We start from the raw sequence: 20,884 nt of genomic DNA, 5'->3' as shown, positions 1-20,884 counted from the left end.
AAAGCTTGTGAACTGGTACATTTTATAGCCAAGAGAGAACCCAGGTGCTGTGATTGCAAAACTGCATTTTTTTTTTATGAAATCCCATTTTGAGACAGAAATAGGACTATCTTGATCTTAAAAATAGATTTCAAATTTCATTAGGAATTTTATTTGACATGCCTACTTTGCCTCAAAAATATCAGTGGCCTTTTCAAACCAGTAGCATTTTCTCTTATTACCTCCTATGTCTGTAGGCTATAAAGAAACACATATGCTTGTGACTAATGTGCTACAAATACACTAACCTGATGAAACCCAAAGAATGGGTAATACAATGAAAAGCAAAGAATGTGAAAATTCCTCTTTAAACTGCAATTGATTTCATTTAGACAATTGGGCTAGAGGCCATTTTTTGTTTACATAGTCTATTAAGAGATTGGCACACTATGAATCTGAGGGCCAAATCCAGCCCGCTACCCAACTTTTAAAATAAAATTTTAGGGATCCCTGGGTGGCGCAGCGGTTTGGCGCCTGCCTTTGGCCCAGGGCGTGATCCTGGAGACCCGGGATCGAATCCCACGTCAGGCTCCCGGTGCATGGAGCCTGCTTCTTCCTCTGCCTCTCTCTCTCTCTCTCTCTCTGTGACTATCATAAATAAATAAAAAAAATAAAATAAAATAAAATAAAATAAAATAAAATAAAATTTTATTGGAAACACACAAAGCCATGGTCATCCATTTACATATTTTCTTTGGCTGCTTTTTTTGCTACAAAGACAAGTTGAGTAGTTGCAATAGAAACAATAAGGCTCACAAAGTCTAAAACATTTATTATCTGACCTTTTACAGACCAAGTCAGCCAACTGTTAGCATAATCTAAAGAGATCACAATAAGAATGTCTCATGGTCCTGGCCTTCCTTCTGTGTTTAAGTACTTACTAATAATGGCTTGCTGCTCCTTTGTGTTTTTGAAGTCATTCTGCATTTATTTTTTTCATTGAATTCTCAGACTGTGATAATAGGGTGAGTGGGTCTTATTTTCATGAGCAAAACTGTAAAAGAGATGAGAAGAGAAAAATTCAAATGTCTATTCATCTTTTAAGAGTCAACTTGAGTATCGGGTCCTCTAAGAAGACTTTGCCAATTCCCCTAGAAAAAGGTGGTCGCTTACTCTTTGAGCCTCAACTCTACCTTGAAGAAACATGTCCCATCCACCTATGATGCCTTACTGCAGTCTGTTAACTTGTTTTTATCGCCTAATAACCTCTAAGCTTGAGTTCTTGGGACTTAGTAATTCAATCTCTCCTGGGTGCCAGTGTGTGTCGGGCATGGGCCAAGTCCACAAATTCAATGATTAGGAAGATACATCTCTGCCTTTAAAATATGTCTAGTCTAATAAAGGGGATAACTAAGTAAATAAATGATCACTGTATAGATTAAGATGTGCTCTGGCAAAAGGAAGTAGCATCCAACCAAGTTGAGGACAGTCAGGGAAGGAATCTTAGAACTGACGCCTGAGTTCATCCGTGAAGGAAGATGTTGGATCACCAAAGAGAAGAGAGTCATTCCAGGTTAAATGACAGGCAAGTGTTAGAGCATCTCTGTGACCAGAGAATGTCACACGTAGGAAAAGTTGGCCGAGCACTAACAGACTAAGCTGGAAAAGTGAGATAGGACTAGGTGATGAAGAATCTTAGGAGACATGTTGGGGGGCAGCCCGGGTGGCTCAGCGGTTTAGCGCCACCTTCAGCCCAGGGCGTGATCCTGGAGACCTGGGATCAAGTCTGACGTTGGGCTCCCTGCATGGAGCCTGCTTCTCCCTCTGCCTGGGTCTCTGCCTCTCTCTGTGTGTCTCTCATGAATAAATAAATAAAATCTTAAAAAAAAAAAAGAAGAAGAAGACATGTTGGGTGGGAAATTTGGATAAAGTCTTAAAAGACGTGGAGTCCAGTGAAGGCGTACAAGGAGCACAATGATGTGATTAGATTTACACTTCAGAAAACTAGCTGTGACAATGGTAAGGGGCAGAATAGGAAGACACAGATCCAATAGTAACCGTGCGAGAAGCAGGAAGGAGCTCCATCAAGGTAGTAACGTTTGAATAGAGCAAAGTGGACAATGCTTTCTTGTGCAATACTATTTTCCTACCGATATAAATAAATAAATATCAGAAAGGGAGACAGAACATGAAAGACTCCTGACTCTGGGAAACGAACTAGGGGTGGTGGAAGGGGAGGTGGGCGGGGAGTGGGGGTGACCGGGTGGTGGGCACTGAGGGGGGCACTTGACGGAATGAGCACTGGGTGTTATTCTGTATGTTGACAAATTGAACACCAATAAAAAATAAATTTATTAAAAAATAATAAATAAATAAATAAATAAATAAATAATCATGGGTTTATAATTTCAGGTGGCATCTGCTTATTTCAAAGACTTTCACCTACTGCTAATTGGAGTCATCTGTCTAGCAACATCAATAGAAAAATGGAACTTGCACAAGAGGATTGCTCTGAGAATGGTGATGACAGTGGGTGTGAACCCAGCATGGTAAGTACTCCCCGTACTGTTCCAGGTGTGCTTTCCAAACAGAGCAAATAGCTAAGTAGGTAATGCACATCCAGGCAGTCATTCATATCTCCGTGTAATTCATGCCTTTTTTCCTCTGCAAATATGAGAGGGATGTAAAGTGCCCTGGTGTTGTAGGAGGAAACAATAGCAGCAAGAGCTTCCAGGTCTAATTACACGGAGGCTGGGCTAAGTGCACAGGACCCCTGCGCCTTCCACACGCAGTGAGCAGCCTTGAACCCCAACAGACGGGATGGAGAGACTTCAGAGTAGATTTCAGGCCTACCTCGTTTATTTGGCCGATTTCACATGCAAGGCTTGTTCAAGAGCATCCCTGATCACAGGGAGGACGTTCAGAACCAAAGACAAAGACGTGACTGACAAAATGCAGATGTGTGCAGGAAAATTCCAGGGTGAACATTCTTCTTTTTAAGTGAACCGCTGCGAAACCAAACAACCAACTTAAGAAATTTCATCTACAGAGTGTGAAATCGCTCAGTTGACTGATTTTCCCTGCTGAAATACTTTTTTTTCCTTTACATTGTCTATTTTAGTTTTAATTCTAGCTCTTGTTAAGAACATGGATGTGAGCTAAAAAAAAATATTTTCCAGTGTCATAAACACTTGCATCATAGCGTTAAGCTCTAAAGCCTTAGGTGGTTCTTCCCTTCTCATTTTTCTTGGAAAACAAGAAAATTGTATTGATTCATGTTGCATAATTCCTCCTAGAATATATCCTCATCTGTATTTATCATTTATGAATCAAACAGTTTTGTTAAATACAAAAAATAACTTAGATGAGCCAATTTTTAAAAAAAATATTCGTTACTTTAATTTTTATGACATATATGTATTAATAGAATTTCATTCTTGAGATGAAATGGTGTTTCCTGCCCCTTGGGGTGCCATAGACATGTGTATCTTTTCCTTGACCACCTGTTCAGTGACCCCAAGGGACGGGGTAGTGAGCTGCACAGCGGAGCAGAGTCCTCCCCGTTGTGCCACTACGTGGCTTTGAAGGCATTCTCCCCACGCAGGCTTATCTGCGCGCTATCTTTTTTTACAGGAAGATTTCACGTCTTGCCAATGTCTTAAATTAAAAGTATTTCTAGTTTAGTTTTTATCGAGAACCATTTCTTGTTTAAACAGGTATCTAAAAAGTTTTATATGTAGAAATCATTCACTTGATCTGAAGTTGAAACCTGGAGTGCAGACTTTGTCTTGTAGATCTACCTACAAAGGGAGTCACAGAATCTCATAAGTGGCTCTATATGGAAAGATCTGCCTCTGAATGATTTTCTGGGATTTCCAACTCAAAAGAGAGGATATTTTTTCCCCAAGTGTGATTTTGAAAGCTTAAAAATATGATTTAAAACCCTACAATCTGAGGGGTGCTATTTTTAAGGGAGAAGAACTACTCTATATATAAGAGAAGACAATGTCACACATCCAGTTCTTGACCACAGGCAGGAGTGTCGAATTCGGGAAAGCACAAATAATAGAATCTACAGGAAATTCTGACACTGCGTTTCAGCTGGCAATTTTAACCATTCTCCTCCACCTACTATATATCGAACCAGGGCAGGCAAAGGTAAAAAGTAGATTTACAAATATTAATTTCTCTGCTTGTCCTTGTGCCTCCTTGGCACACATACTAATACACAGAGATGTGACCAAAAGATCAAAGAAAGAGTAAGGGACCCTAAATTGAAAAACTGATTTGATTTCATCTAAGTAGTATTTCAAGGTAAGTGTCACTCATCAAGGGCCTTCAGATATTGGCGTGACATGTAAGCGGTCATACACTCAGTTTGACTTGCAGTTGGTCATAACTGACCCCTCTCCTGGGGTGAGAGAGTCTCGTCCCATAAGAACATCCCTCTTCCAAATGCTGCTTCCGTCCCCTCCTGGCTCCACCGTCCTCGGGTTCCTCACCTGAGAGGAGCCCGAACCGACGTGTGTCTTGAAACTGTCCCCAGCCCAGCAGCAGCGTCCCTTCCAGTCGAGTCACAGAGCGGGGACGCTGGAGAGCCCTTCCCCCTAAAAGCCCTCTCGTTCCAGGCTGACGCTGGGGCTCATGAGCAGCACCGCCTTCCTGTCCATGTGGCTCAGCAACACGTCAACCGCTGCCATGGTGATGCCCATCGTGGAGGCCGTGGCCCAGCAGATCATCAGCGCCCAGGCGGAGGTGGAGGCCACTCAGATGACCTCTCTCGGTGGATCCACCAACCATGGACTGGAGATCGACGGTATCACATGGCGCCCCAGCAGAAGCTCAAGAGGCCTGGCGTGGGTTCCACCGGCCACACCAGCAGGACGTGCATTTAACTCTCTCCTTTCTGTAGTTCCCAGTATTAATGCAAGGGAGCGGCATTGCCGCATATTTTACCTTCCTCTAATGGTTGAATCCACATGCTCTGGAAATAGAGAGAGAATCCCCGTCGGAGCCTCCAGCCCCTGAGGGAGCTCTCTCCCTCCCGCCTCTCGTAGGCCCCGATTCTCAGACAGAATCGACCTTCCTGCATAATGGTGGGAATCGTTACTTCCGACATTCCATTTGGAAAGAGTATTATTACATTTGGCCGTGGTTATTTCTGGCTCTGATAAATTGCCCTGGTGGAGTGAAAAATGGTGGGGTGATATCTATATTTATAAAATGCTTTATTAAAATGAATGTTATGTCAGTACAGGTGAATTTATTTTCAGTTTCTAGTAATGCCTGCATCTTTACACACCCACACAGGCACATGCTGATAACCCTTTAAATTGTTTTTCTTTACTACTTTGCAGAAAGTGTTAATGGACAAGAAACAAATGAGAGGAATGAGAAGACAATACCAGCTCCAGGGTAAGGAATATTGACATTTTGATCAGGATTTTCTAAATTACATTTTAATAAAATTATAAACTGGGTCAATTTATTTTTCAGATACGGTAATGATGCAGGAAAAGTTTCGAGCAAGACGGAGCCAGAAAAGGTACCTTAAATGTGATTCTTTCTAAATAATTATATGTGAAATTATCTTAGACCTGCCATTAGAGGTGCATGCATTTTTTCTTTTATTTTTAGAAAGGGAGGAGGGAAGGGGAGAGAAAGAGAGAGAATCCTAAGCAGGATCCAAGCTCAGTGTGGAGTCCATCCCCGGGGCTCGATCTCATGACCCTGAAATCATGACTGGGTTGAAATCAAGAGCGAGATGCTCAACCAGCCGAGCCCCCCCGGGCGCCCTGAGATGTATGCACATTAAAACCTGTTACTTCCTTCCTTGCCTAAGTCAAAGCGGGTGTAATGGTTTGATGAGTCCTCGCAGACATAGACTAAAATCAACACTCTGGTAGAAAACATGTTTGGGTTTGAGGATTAGCATCATTAGTTTCTCCTTCCACTGAGTTCATGGTGATGGGAGTTAGCATATGCAGTTTAAAGAAATATAATTCCAGTCTCAGAATGTCTCATTTTCTTAGTAAAATCTTATCAGCCCGAAAGCCTGATTTTCACTAGAACTATCCTTATTTCTTTCAGGTCATAAACTTAGAGCAACTCTTATTTGCCTAATTACAATCCAGTTATCTTTAGTGTCCCCAGTAAAAAATTCAGTACAGAATTTATGAATCGCTCTTGTCAAACAGATGAAGGAGTCGTAGTCATTCTAGCTATTGAAGGAAGGAAGGAGACTCTTGTAAACTATCGCATAGAATTCATTGCACCCACAATAAATCAATATAAAAATCCTATATTAAGTTGTATTGGGAGCAATAGATCTTGAGACCACTGAAAAATAATCCTGCATAGAAATGGTTTTCTGGTAACCATGGCATTAGGAATGGAGTGGGGCATATGGTCCTTCCTTCGACTACAATGCATTTACTTGCGACTCACTAGGAGAAAGAAAACCTTCTTGCTATTTACAGAAATCTTCAGGGAAAGAATGATTTCTTTGTAAACAGAATACAAATAACGAAGATACGTTTTAAGCCATTAGCTACAGTGTAAGGGTTAGGGGCTTTAAAGATGAGTATTGAATATATATTTATGAGAACATTATCATCTTTAGGAATAGAAATAATTCTTTTAAAACAGAAAATCAATAGTACGTGAGGTATATTACAGAAGAATACATTACAAATGAGCTTTAAATATCATGAAAATTGGCAAGCATAAACAGAAAGAATATCCTTGCACACAGTAACTTTCTCACGGTTAACTTTAGAAACCCACTTTTCTGGCACGATGCCTAAATTTTGGGTCAAGCCCCTTCAAATCAACCTGACATCTAACACTGTCCTCGGCATTTTAGGAGGGTCCATTGGTGAAAAGACCTGGCCCTTACTGTAAGCAGCTCAGAGTCTAGTGGGGAACATGGACTTAAAAAAAAAGAAAGAAAAAAATGTGTGACATAAATAAATCCTACGACAAAAGCATGCACAGCGGCTGAGTCTTCCAAAGGTGGAGGGACTCACTGAATCGGGGTATCGCAGGACGGGGTGCGAGCGAAAGGAACGTGAGTCCAGGAGGAGACAGCACGTTTCAGCAGCAGAGTGCAGGCTCCGTGTATGCAGGCGCCTTGTCTGCGTCGTTGACCACCTCATCCCCTGGCGCGCTTCGTCCCATAACACAGGGTAGATGCTCAGTAGATCCCTATCCTGGTTAATTAACTAACGAGTGGAAAGATAAGAGGTATTCTAATTAGAAAAAACAATGAATTCAAGGACCCAAGTATGTAGAGAGCAGGGCTCCTTCAGGAAACGTCTGTACTGCAGGTGCCAGGGCTGAGTTGTGGTGAGTGAGATGCCTGGAGAGCTCGGGCCGCGTTAGACACGGTTGGTGAAGGCAGCCGACAGCGCAGAGCTTGTCTCAGAGACCTTAGGAATCGCTGAAGCTGGAGAGCAGCACGGTAGGTTCTGCCATTGAGAGACTCACCATGGCAACAATTCGAAGGGCAGAGGGTGTGAACCTAACTGGACTTTTTGATTAATCAGACTTTGAAGACAAGAGAGAGAAACGTAGAGAAGACGCTTTGCTGGAATAAACTTGGTAAAGGTAGGCTGTGACGCCACTGCTTGAGAAGGGGAACGCAGAAGGAGGAATAACTCTCCAGGGGGGCAAAAGTAAGGCAATTTGGGTACATCATAGGCAATAAGGATTGACTTCTGAGTTTGGGGGAAGAGAGCAAGGAAGGCCTTTAAACAATGATTCTATGGTCTTTCTAGAACTCAAGGTATAAAAATTCAGTTTCGTGTAAAAGAAAAATTAAAGGATGACTTTTTACTTTACAAAAGTGTTCTTTATTAGAGATACGTGAAAGTATTACCTGCTTTTGGTGTCACATTAAAAAAGTGTTGCCAAGACCAATGTTAAGGAGTATGTGCCTATGGTTTCTTCTAGGAGCTCTACAGTTTGGGGTCCTTAATTCATTTTAAGTTAATCTTTGTGAGGAGTACAAGATAGGAATCCAATGTTATTCTTCTGCACGTGGTTATTGAATTTTCCCAACACCATTCATTGAAGAGACATGTCCTCACTGGGTATCTTGGCTCCTTGACACATGTGGGTTCACTGTATACGTGAGGATTTATTTCTGGGCTCTCAATCCTGTTGCATTGGTCTGTGTGTCTGTTTTTATGCCAATTCCAGACTATTGTGATTATACAGCTTAGTAATATAGTTTGAAACCAGGAAGTGGGATACCTTCAGCTTTGTTCTTCTATCTCAGGATTGCCTTGGCTATTTATGGAGATCAGTTTCGTTTTTGGTGGAAAGAAAGCAAGGGTTGGGAACTAAAATTTATCAGCCCTAAAATTCTTGTTAATAAAACTGCAAATTTCTGATGTAGATGATGAGGATGATGATGATGATGATGATGATGATGATGATGATGATATTTTTGCCATTACTTTGGCTGCTGATGGTGATGATTACATGTTGGTTTTAAAGATGGTGGATAGTCACTAGTCCCTTAGATTCCAGAAACTGATTAAAGAATAGTCATCTTCCAATGCTGCATATCTAAACATAGATGTTTTCCACGACTCGCCAAGTTCTGTTCTTATCATAGGCCATGACCCAAAGATTAGCAGAGCTTCCTACTTGTGTCCAGAATAAACGTGGTGGGTAGATACTTAGCCTGTAAATCCTGCATGACTCCAAAAGAAGTTAAAATATTTTTTTGAGAAGAAAAGGGACAAAAAGAATGGAATATACTAAAAGGACACTGGCAGTACATGGAGAAATATATTTGTCAGGTTCCAGTGAGAAAACTGAGAGACCAGTCATCATCACTCATATTATTTCCATTTTTTTACATACCAAAAGAAGAATGAAATTGCTAGATTTTTCCCTTCCTCACAAGCACCAGTATCATTCAAAGAGATATCCCAGATTTTTATACTAGCTCCATTTCTAAACTCCAGGCATCTTCAAATGAAAGGAATCGGAGAATCGGTTCGCTTTTAATGAAAGGTCTAAGATAATTGTTTTCCATTCATCTTATATAATTTGTAGTTCTCTAAATGGAAAAGTTCAAAGGAAAAATTTCTTTGAACAAATTAAATATTGCTTTTTAATTGAGTGTTTAGTTTGGGGGTGAAATTCCTTATTTTTGAAAACCGAATTATGTTAAAGGACACTGTTTAATGTTCTCCAAGAATTCAAAGAACTGTATTAACGGTAATAAGCACGGTTCATAATATCATGGGCTAGGGTCATTGGTTCTGCCAAGTTAGGGGATATCAAATCTAGAGTTTCTGGTGTCTATCAAATGTAAACAGGAGTTTATCCTCCTTGATTATGTTTCAATTCAATGCTGGGTGAAATTGGGTGGCAAGGTCAATGTCAGTCCTCACCTGACACAACCTACGTGTCTTCTTTCACTCATCCAGCCAAGTCCTGTAGTTTATAGAGAGATGATGACAGAGAAAGAGCAGCATCGAAGTGACAGTAGATAACAGGTGTTGGCAAGGATGTGGAGAAACAGGAGCCCTGTGCACTCTCGGTGGTGTAAACTGGTGCAGTCACCACAGAAGGCAGTACAGAGGTTCACTAAAACATTAAAAATGGGATTACCATATGATAATAGATAATCCCACTTCTAGGTATAGATCCAAAGGAAATGAAAACAAGATCCCAGAGGGATATCTGCGCGTATGTTCATTGCAGCATTATTCGCATTAGCTACAATACGGAGAACGTGTCCACCGACGGATGGATGGATACATGCGTTATGCGTATTCAGTGGAATGTTATGGAACAGAAGGAAACAGAAGGAAATCCTGCCATTTGTAAGAACATGCATGAAATTTGAGGACATTCGACTAAGTGAAAGAAGACAGGCAGCAAAGTACAAATATAGTGCAGTAGCATTTATATGTGGAATCTAAAGAAAATAAAAAGTCAAACTCATAAAAACAAAGAGTAAAGAAGTGGTTGTCAAGGGTTGAGGGATGGGGTGCAAACTTGTGGCTGTAAGACGGATAAGCTCCAAGCGTATAAAGTTAAAGTATACTTGGCAGTGTTGTATGGTGGAAGTTGGTTAGGTGGGGTGATGGTGCTTGAATGTCTGACGAAAGAAAGAAAGAGAGAAAGAAAGAAAGAAAGAAAGAAAGAAAGAAAGAAAGAAAGAAAGAAAAAGAAGAAGAAGAAGAAGAAGAAGAAGAAGAAGAAGAAGAAGAAGAGAAGAGAAGAAGGAGAAGAAGAAGAAGAGAAGGAGGAGAAGGAGAAGGAGGAGGAGGAGGAGGAGGACAAGGAAGGAAGGAAGGAAGGAAGGACGGAGAGGGACGTGGAGGGTGTGCTGATTGGCTGGATTGGGGTAATGTCTACATGTCTCAGGTCACAGCCAGGTGGCTGGGTGTCCGTGTGGCCGTGAGAGGATCACCCCTATCCTTCGGCAGCACCTGGGTGCTCACCCACTTCCCGTGTTTGGCTCTTGCACGTGTGTGCGGGGCCTGCGCTTGGGCACCTCCGGCCGGGCAGGCAGTGCGGGCCCCTGCAGTGGCCGAGCGTGGCCTCGGATGCCAGCCGGGTCATCTCAGGGCGGGCCGTGTGCACCCGTGTGCCCTGTGGCCTCTCCTGATGGGGCAGCGTCCTCGGCCTCTGGGAGGAGAAGTGGGGCTTCTAGAAGAAACCGTAGCCCCCTTACTTCCTAGACCAACAGGGAGATCACATTTCCGTCCAGAACCCGGGCGCCTGTCACCCCCAGTGTGTAGCAGAAGCCTGGGCTCGTCCGGCCACGGTGGAGAGCGCGTGGGGCAGCAGCCGGCCCGGTCCGCCTGGAATCACACCCCGAGGACTTCCCGATTCAGGACGGAAGCGGGTGAGGTGAATTCACTCCTGAGTGAAGAATTTTTTTGACATTCGCTGTAACGAGGAGAGGGGACCCGGCAGCAGCCCGGGCCCACGACCTCCCCGTGGTCCCGGTCGTCGTCGAGGTCAAAGGCCCGGCTCCTTCGGTGTCTGCGCTCAGGCGTGTTTCCACACAACGTTGTGCTGTTGAAACGACCGCTGAGAAGAGCTTTGGTCCCACGAGTCTTCCATCTGTGAGTCCCCGAAACGGGGGTCCTGGCATCTGGAGCTAAGGGTGGGCCGGGGGGCCGGGGGGAGCCTCCCACGGCCGCGTCTGCTCTCCGGGGGACCTTGTCTTCTCCACCCTCAGCAGCGTGTTTCCGAGCGTCCTCCAAGAGCATTCCCTAAAGCAGGAAAACATTCATTTTGCTTTGTCCCCAAATGGCTTTTGCACTTGATCATGAAATATGTGAAATAGACACACATTTATTAAACGCAACAGAAAGAATTTAAAGGATATAAAAATGCACGAAATGGTGTACCTCACACCCCAGCTTAACTAATTCCGAAAAGTCTCGGGGCCTTGTCTGGTTCCGCCTCCTCTGCTCAGTCACTCGCCGGTCCCCTCGCCCAGACACACAGGCCGGAGGGTCGTGACAATCATTCTCTCGTCCTCTTTTCGGTGTTTCTGCTCGTCCTGGTTACCCCTTCATCACCACAGAGCCCCCAAATAGCAAGAGTCTTAACGAGAGAGAAGTAAGCAGGCAGGGCGGCTCCACATCACCGGGCCCGACTCTGCCTCCCAGCTCCGAGGCCTCAGCACCAACCGCCCCCCCGGGGCAAGATCGCTGCCTCCCCTCGCCCTCCCCATCCTCTACTCCAGCTCACAGGAAGAGGAGAACGCAGAAGGCAGAGGCTCCCAGGAGTTACTCTATCACTTTCCTGGCTTTAGGATTAATTACATTTTCTATTTCTTCTTGAGTTGTATTTTTCCAGGATCCGTATGCCTTCCGTCCTGCGGCTAATAGCATATGGTGTTTATAATATCACCAAGACCAATTTAATTTCTAAAGTATTTTTAGTTATAGATTTTGTCATTGCTAATATTTCTACTTAATCTTTTAAGCTTTTTTTTTCAATAGTCTTTCAAAAATTAGTTTTATTAGTCTTACGAGTCTTGTCAAAGAACTGACTTTTGTTTCTTTGATCATATTTTATAAGTATTCTAATTTATTCATTTCCTCTCTTTATTATTTTGTTTTACTTTATCTTTACATTCATTCTGCTGCTCTTTTAGTTTTTATTTTTTTATTATTTTTTTTTCTTTTACTTTTTAAATTAGACATTCACATTATGAAACGTGAGCTTTTCTTCTCTTCCAAAGTAAGGATTTAAGGAGATGAATTTTCTCCCATTAACTTAGCTCCATCACATATTTTTCAGTTCTTTGTATCTTCTAGATTTCTGTTATACTAGATTCTTCCCTTCATGAGTTGCTTAGAAGTGCATTTTAAAATCTGAAATAAATGAGACTTTTGTGATACTTTTTGTTCTTCTGTTTTTATTTCTGACTTCATTTTACTGTGCTCAGAAATTGTTTATATGACATCAGTTCTTGTTGAGGCAGATTTATGGGCTAGCACATGGTCAATTGTGATAAATGTCTCGTCGTGCTTAAAAAGAATTGTATACTCTCAACTTACTGGGAGGAATATTTTCCAAAAGTCTGTTAAATCAAGTTTGCTGGTTGTTTTTCAAATTGTCTGTGACCTGATTTTTTGTCTACTTAACCCAGCAGTTAATGAAACTGTTTTGTTAAAAATCTCCCTCTAGGTTATGGATATGACTATTTCTCCTGCTAGTTCTGTCAATTTTGGTTTCTATATACTTTGGACTTATTTAGATTATGTTATTGTGTCCCTACCAGTTTAGAATGTTTATATATTCCTGGTTAATTAATGCTTTTACCATTTTTCAGTGCCCCGATGTTTTGGGGTCTTAGAGTTTATTTGTCTGATGCTAATGAAGCAATGCCAGCTTGCTTGCTTTTTTCTTTCTTTCTTTCTTTCTTTCTTTCTTTCTTTCTTTCTTTTTCTTTTTCTTTTTTTTTTTGGTACTTATTTTCATTCCAATATAGTTAACATACAGTGTTATATTAGTCTCAGGTGTACCACACAGTGATTCAACAGTTCTCTATATTAGTCAGTGCTCATCATGACCAGTGTATTCTTAGCTCCCGTCACCTATTTTACCTATTTCGCCCATCCCTCTGCCCACCTCCCCTATAGTAACAACTAACTTGTTCTCTATGGTTAAGATTATTTTTTGGTTTGTCTTTTTTTTTTCTTTGTTCATTTGTCTTGTTTCTTAAGTTCCCTGTATGAGTAAAATTGTATAATATTTGTCTTTCTCTGACTTATTTCACTTAGCATTATACCCTTTAGATCTATCTATGTTGTTGCAAATGACAAGATATCATTTTTTTTGCTAATATTCACACACACACACACACACACACACATATACGTATGTCATATCTTCTTTATCCATTCATCAGTTGATGGACATTGGGCTCTTTGTGTAATTTGGCTCTTGCTGATAATGCTGCTGTAAACATCGGGGTGCAGGTGCGCCTTTGAATCAGTATGTTTGTATCCTTTAGGTAAATACCCAGTAGTACAATTGCTGAATCACAGGGTAGCTCTATTTCTAACTCTTTGAGCCCCCCCCCCGCCCCCGCCACTGCTCTCCGCAGTGGCTATACCAGTTTTCATCCCCACCCACAGTGCGACAGGGTTTCCCTTTCTCCACATCTTCACTGACATCTATTGTTTCCTGTGTTAATTTTAGCCCTTCTGAGGGCTGTGAGGTGGTGTCTCCTTGTGGTATTGATTTGCATTTCCCTGATGATGAGGGATGTGGAGCACCTTTCCATGTGTCTGTTGGCCATCTGGATGTCTTCTTTGGAAAAATATCTATTCATGTGTTCTGCCCTTTTTTTTAACTGGATTGTTTGCTTTTGAGATATTGAGCTATGTAAGTATTGAAATAGTAGGTTTCCTTGAGACTTCTCTGGAAATTCCTTAAGTCTTGAGTTGCAGCTTCCTAGAAGAGCTTTTATATTATTGTTTTTATTTTAACAGACAGGTAACACTAATTTAGGCTAAAAATGCTCATGATTAGGAGTTTTTAGGCTACATTTTGTTTTCCTGTAAGTCAGCATGAGATTTCCTTATTGTCAACTTTTGCAGAGGACACCAGCTTTATGTGTATTTTCCTGTAGGGTTCCTCATAGATGATGGGCCTTAGGCATTATCTGCCATATCCAGCTCTTTCTGGAAAAAAAAAGATTGAGATTCTCAGATCAAAAAGCTGCCTAGTTACTCACTTAAGATTCCCACTTTCACTTGATTTAGGGTCAAGGCAAATTCCCTATTTTTGCATAGTTTTGAGATACATTTTTAACGTGCTTTTTAAACATTTTATTTAACAGGAAATCTGATTTGTCATGCTGTGGAAAAGAAAAATACTATATTATTTATTATATATTATGTCAGTCATTTTTACTGCTATAGAAAGAAAAAGATTTTTTTCTAATACATATTTATTTTTGGATATTCACAAATAAATTACAAAGGAAGCTTCTAAATATTTAACATATAGGATAATAGCATTTTATAAAATAAATCTTTGATTTAATTATGATTTTTGATATTGCTGAAAAAATAGAATTTTTATAAAGAGTCCTCAGGTCTTAAGTGTTTAATTTTAAAGACCTTTCTATTCATCATACTATTACTATGTAAACTAATATTCCAATTCACAATATGCAGCATAATTCGTTATTAACTACAGTGTATATAAATCATATTTCCAGGAGTCTTATTGATAACTTCAGTTTTGTTACCAACTGCTCTGAGTTTTTCAGGTTATTACAGACTAGATTCTTACCAGAGCTTCATGATGAGTTCATATCAACAGTAGGAGAAGGGTCTCTCCTCCTATTTTCTTGCCGTTCACTTATGTATTATCTTTATTCTGGGCTTTCTTTACATGAATAATTTCCTATAGAAATCATTTAAAGCCACATGCACGTTATGAGAGGGCTGTTTTAATTAAAACTAGAAAGTGTAACTGTTATTCACTTAACCAAGCACATGTAAACTCAATATGCTGAGAGCAAAGAGGGAGATAGGGCCCCGCTGTCAATCGCTCCTCACACTATTGAGCTTTTCCTCCCCCCATCTTTCCCTATATCACCCACTGACATATAGACCATGAATGGAGGTCAGTCCGTGCAATGATTATTAGTTAAGATTAATCTATTTTTTAATGTAAGAGAAAGGTTGCATCTTCCAGTAAGATGCTAGATTGAATACACCCATTTACCTTCAGTATCTCCTAAATCTCCATTAAAACAGGAACAAATAGACCTTTTAAGTCATAAGTCATGATTATGTAAATGTCAAGAGAAGAGATGACAGCAAAATCATTTTGGAAGCTGGAAAGTAAAAGGATGGATATGAAATGACTCAGTTATCTCATAAAAGTGGAATCCTAAATCAACAGTGAGGAGAGGCAATGAACAATCCAGGTTACATAGCAGCAGCCTTCAAAGTTTTTAAAATGTTGAAAATCAGGGGTAAAAAACTGCTTATGAAAACAGATGAATTCCCAGATTTTTCCTCAACTCTACACAGATGCAACTGCTTCTCTTCCACCAAACACCAGTGTCCTCTTCAGACCAGTAAAGCAGAGAGTAAGGAGAATCAGGCACAGTTCAGGTCACAGAGGGTTTCACGATGAAGGGGGGGGGGGCTTTGAGAGGCAGTTTACCTGCAGAATGGGGGAAACCTTGCTTCTACTCCACTAGTTCCAGGATCCAGGCCTGTCCCTTCCAGGTGTCAGCAGGCAGGACGTCAGGAGATCCTCTCCTGGGGAATATAATCAGCATAAAGGAAAGGTGAAAATAAAAAAAAGAAAAGAAAAGGTGAAAATATATACAATTGGATTTTCTCAGAGAAAGAAGAGGCCCAGTCAGAGGTACTGCAGCGAAGCCCACAGTCAACAACTCCCAAAGCAGGGGTACAGAGCTTCCAGACAGCTTTTCAGGGTCTCAAATATAAGCAAACAGTGAGAAGGTCCTGGATAGCTGAAGAAAACCTCGGGCATGAAAGTTCCAAAGAAGCAAAAAGAAAGCAGAAAGCTGCAGGAAACAGGGACTATGCAAGAAGAAGGAAAACACAGGAAAGGAAACTATCATTAATATATTCAGAGGAAAACAAAGGAATTGCATTCATGGAATATGAATATCCTTTTATTTCTCATAACATAGATATGTTGTTTTATTTTTGCTTTTTTTTTTACAAACAAATGTAGCATACGATATGCTGTCTTGTACACTCCTTTTTTTAATTTTAATTTTTTTAATTTTAATTTTTTAATAAATTTACACCCTCTTCACATATTTATCTGACCCGCTGCCTCCAGCAACTACTAATCTGTTCTCTGCATCTATGAGCTTGTTCTTTTGTGTGTTTTTGTATTTGTGGTTTTTTTTTTTTTTAAAGATTCTACTTGTGAGAGAGATCATGTATTTGTCTTTCTCTGACCTATTTCAGTTAGCACAATGCCCTTGATCTCCATCTGGTTGTCACAAATGGCAAGATTTTGTTCATTTTTTTGTGGCTGAGTAATAGTCCACTGTGTACATTTACCACAATTTCTTTATCCATTTACCCACCAATGGACACTTAGGTTGTTCCCATATCATTGCTGTGGCAAATAATGTTGCAATGAACACAAGCATAATATTTCTTTTTGAGTTAGTGTTTTCATTTTCTTTTGATAAATACCCCAAAGTAGAATTGCTATGTCATGTTGTAGTTCTATTTTAATTTTTTGAGGATCTTGAATACTGGTTTCCATAGTGGCTGCACCAATTTACGTTCCCACTGTCAGTGCACAAGGGTTCCTTCTTCTCCACATCCTCACCAACACTTATTATTTCTTGTCTTTTTGATAATAGTTATACTAAAAGGTATGAGGTGATAGCTCATTGTGGTTTTGATTTGTATTTCCCTGATAATTAATGATATGGAGCATCTTTTCATGTGCCTATTGGCCATTTGTAAGTTTTCTTTGGGAAAATGTCTGTTCAGACCTGCCCTTTTCTTTTTTTTAGAATTTATTTATATTTATTTATTCATGAGACTCACACACACACACACAGAGAGAGAGAGAGAGAGAGAGAGAGAGGAAGAGACATAGGAAGAGGGAAAAACAGGAGGGGAGCCTGATGCAGGACTCGATCCCAGGACCCCAGGATCATGCCTTGAGCCAAAGGCAGATGCTCAACCGCTGGGCCACCCAGGTGCCCCCTTCTGCCCAGTTTAAAATCAAATTGTTGATTTTAAAAATAAAATTGGTGTTTTTTGCTATTGAGCTGTATGAAATCTTTATATGTTTCGGTAAATAGCCTTTTATCAGAAATACAATTTGAAAATATTTTATCTCGTTTAGTAGGTTGTCTTCATTTTTTTAATGGTTTCCTTTGCTGTGCAGAAACTTTTTAGTATGATGTAGTCCTACTTATTTATTTTTGCTTTTGTTGTTTTTGCTTTTGGTGTCAGATTGAAGAAATTATCACTAAGCCCTATGTCAAATAACTAACCATCTATGTTTTCTTCTAGGAGTTTTATGGTTTCAGGTCTTATGTTCAAGTTTTTAATCTATTTGGAATTAATTTTTGTGTATGCTGTAAGATTGTGGTAAAATTTTATTGTTTTGCATGTGGCTGTCCAGTTTTTCCAACACCATTTATTGGAGAGTCTGTCCTTTCCACATTATATATTCTTGGCTCCTTTGTCATAAATTAATTGGCTATATCTATGTGGGTTTATTTTGGGGCTCTCTATTCTGTTACACTGATCTGTGTCTATTTGTATGCAAATAGCATACTATTTTAATTGCTGTAGATTTTTAATATAGTTTGAAATCAGGCAGCATGATGCCTCCAGTTTTGTTCTTTCTCAAGATTACTGTGACTATTCAGGTTTTTTTTTTTTTTTTTTGTGGTTCCATACAATTTTAGGATTGTTTGCTCTTGTTTTTGAAAAATGTCATTGGAATTTTGATATCAAATTTTCATCAAAACTGTAGATTGTTTTGGGTAGTTTGGGTCCTAAAGATAGTTTTGAGTAGTATCAATTTTAACAATATATAGTCTTCAATATACAGATATTTCCCATCCTTGGTTTAATTTATTTCTAGATATTTTATTTTTGGGGGCAATTATAAATGATGTAGTTTTCTTTGTTTCTCTTTCTGACATTTCATTTTAGTGTATAGAAATGCAACAGATTTTTGCACATGGATTTTGTATCCTGCAGTGTTGCTGAATTTTTTTATTAGTTCTAACAGTGTTTTGATGAAGTCTTTAAGGTTTTCTATATATAATAACATTTCATCTACAAATAGTGACAGTTTTACTTCTTTTTGATTTTGGATGGCTTTTTCTCCCTTACTTAATTGTTCTGGCTGGGATTTCCAATACTATATTGAATAGAAATGGTGAGAGCAGGCAACCTTGTTTGTTCCTGATCTTAGGAGAAAGACTTTAAGCTTTTTATCTTTGAGTATGATGTTAACCGTGGGCTTGTCATATATGGTCTTTTTGATGTTGAGATATATTTCCTCTGTACCCACTTTATCATAAATTGATGTTGAATTTTGTTAAACATGTTTTCTACATTTATTGATATGATCATATTATTTTTATAAATTTTACCTAATAATGGTATATGATTTTTTTAACGTATTCTTTAATTTGGCTTGCTACAATTTTGTTGAGGATTTTTGCATCTATGTTCATCTTGGATAGTGATGTGTAATTATCTTTTTTTTTTTGTAGTGTCCTTGAATGGTCTTGGTATTAGGGTAATGCTGGCCTAGTAAAATGAGTTTGGAAGATTCTCTCCTCTTCTATTTTTTGGAAATTTGAGAAAGATTAGCATTGATTATTCTTTTAATGTTTGGTAGAATTTATCAATGAAGCCATTTAGTCCTGGACTTTTTTGGTTGAGAGACTTTGGATTACTGACTCAATCTCCTTACTAGTAATCTGTCTGTTCACATTTTCTATTTCATCATGATTCAGTGTTGGTACAATGTGTGACTCTAGGAATTTATCCATGAGTGGCATTCTTTAAAAGAGGACCAAGAAGACAAAAAATAAAATATGAATATAAATAAAATAAATATATAAAATGTAGTTAAAAAGATATAAAAATATATCGTAAATGGAAAATCTAGTAGAAAAATGGCAAGAAACAAAGTAAGAGAATCATAGGAAATTTCAGAAAAAGAATAGAGGAAACTGAGGAGACTACATCAAAAATTGAAGGAAATTTCCATAGTGTAAGAATGTAATCCCACTGGGTGCCAGCCAAGAGTTGAAACACACATTGAGAAGGTTATTGATAGTTCAGAATATTATGAGAAAAGAGAAAAATCCTAAAAATTTTCAGAAAAATGACAACACTGATTCATTAAAAAAGATAAAAAATATGAATGCTTAAAGACTTCTCTATAGCAACACTGGAAACTCAAACAATCGGAAAAGGATGCCTTCAACATTTGGCATGATGTTTATTTTCAAACTTGAAATCAATATCCAACCAAGCTATCAATGAAGTAGGAAGACTGACTGAAGTTGAGATAAATCTTTGCAGATCCAGAGAGAAAAATGCTCGGAGTTAGGACAGGTTAGGAACGTCCTGGAAGACATGCTCTAAGACAATGAAATGGGTAGAATATTTGATGTAGATTAAGTATCTTACTTGATTGTTCTGAGAGAAGATTTAAACAACCATGGAATGTTTGGAGTCATTTAGTGGTTATTCAGAAAACCAAGCGAAACTTACCAAGCAAGCCAGGAGGGGTAGAGCAGGAGTACGGAACAGGAAAAATAATATAGGTCATATTTCTCAGAAGTTCATGGATTTCTACTCGACAACATTCTAAATGTTGAACTCCGCTCTAAGTAGGATTATCACGTAGCTGTAATAGGAGGAGGATGGGGACATGAAGTTTAAGTGTGTTGGGTGGTCGAGTGTATCAACGAAAGCTAAATCCTCATCATCTAACAGTGGAAATCTAACCATAATGCCTACAACTGAGAAATCAATATGTGATACCAGATGGATCTAATGCAAGTAAATATCCAAAAAGAGCTAGATTTTAACCTGGCTTTTTGGCAAGCAGAAAATGATTAGTGATATTTCTTACAAGTCGTCTCACATTATTATTCAACCATAAATAGAAACCCTAACGGTTTCATGCCACTGTCCCCCCAGTGAGTTGTCTTGTACAGCGTTGGAGACCCCAGGCTTAGCCCCCGTGGTTCACGGATGGAGTGTTGAGTAAGCCCCTGGGTCTGCACCCCTAACCACCAGGTAGCAATAGTGAGGCATCCCTGTTCTTCGTACCACATTAATTTCTGAATACTTTCTGCACTAAGGGGTCTACAATTCTTTCATATATTGGAAAGACTTTTTATGGTTGTAGAAGATACAAAAAGTATCAAGAAGGCAGAAGATATCCCCAATCCCATTGTTAATATTTTGACATATTTCAGTTTAGTCTATTCCTGGGCATTTTATGTGTGTGGACATAGTTTTATCATAAAAACTACATCCTTGTGTATATTTAATTTCACATAAGTCCTCTGTTGTGAAACAGTATAAAACAAGCATTTTCCCATTCACAGTGTGTCCATGGCAATGCCCTTCGGTCACCTTAGCACAGGAGGTTCCCTCTAGCCATGCCATCCCCGACTGCCTCATCCCCTACAGCTTCATTCCTCTAGATGTTTTGCTTCTCCTCCCTTCTTGGGTAGGAATCTTTTTTTCTCTCCAAAACTCTTGGGAAAAGATATACCACACACACGCACACACAGACACACACACACACAAACACCAAATTCCTCCTCCACTTATGGAAAAATGTCGTGTTTATTCTGTTGTCCTGATATCTGCAAACACATGCTCTTAACTTTCCA

The 20,884-nt window shown here is 39.6% G+C and overlaps 1 protein-coding gene across 1 annotated transcript in view; it reads left to right on the top strand.

Moving 5' to 3' along the window:
* Window positions 1–20,884, top strand: part of LOC112912636 (solute carrier family 13 member 1) — a 106,717-nt gene that overhangs the window by 25,438 nt on the left and 60,395 nt on the right. The window contains 4 exon segments of the mRNA XM_072745606.1: window positions 2,392–2,528; window positions 4,608–4,795; window positions 5,337–5,394; window positions 5,476–5,524. Of these exon segments, the coding sequence (XP_072601707.1) occupies window positions 2,392–2,528; window positions 4,608–4,795; window positions 5,337–5,394; window positions 5,476–5,524 (432 nt within the window).

This window comes from Vulpes vulpes, unplaced genomic scaffold (genome assembly GCF_048418805.1).
Source record: "Vulpes vulpes isolate BD-2025 unplaced genomic scaffold, VulVul3 u000000664, whole genome shotgun sequence".
NCBI classification, from domain to species: Eukaryota; Metazoa; Chordata; class Mammalia; order Carnivora; family Canidae; genus Vulpes; species Vulpes vulpes.
Note: the sequence above shows the minus strand (reverse complement) of the source record. Positions and strands in the feature narration are given on the sequence as shown.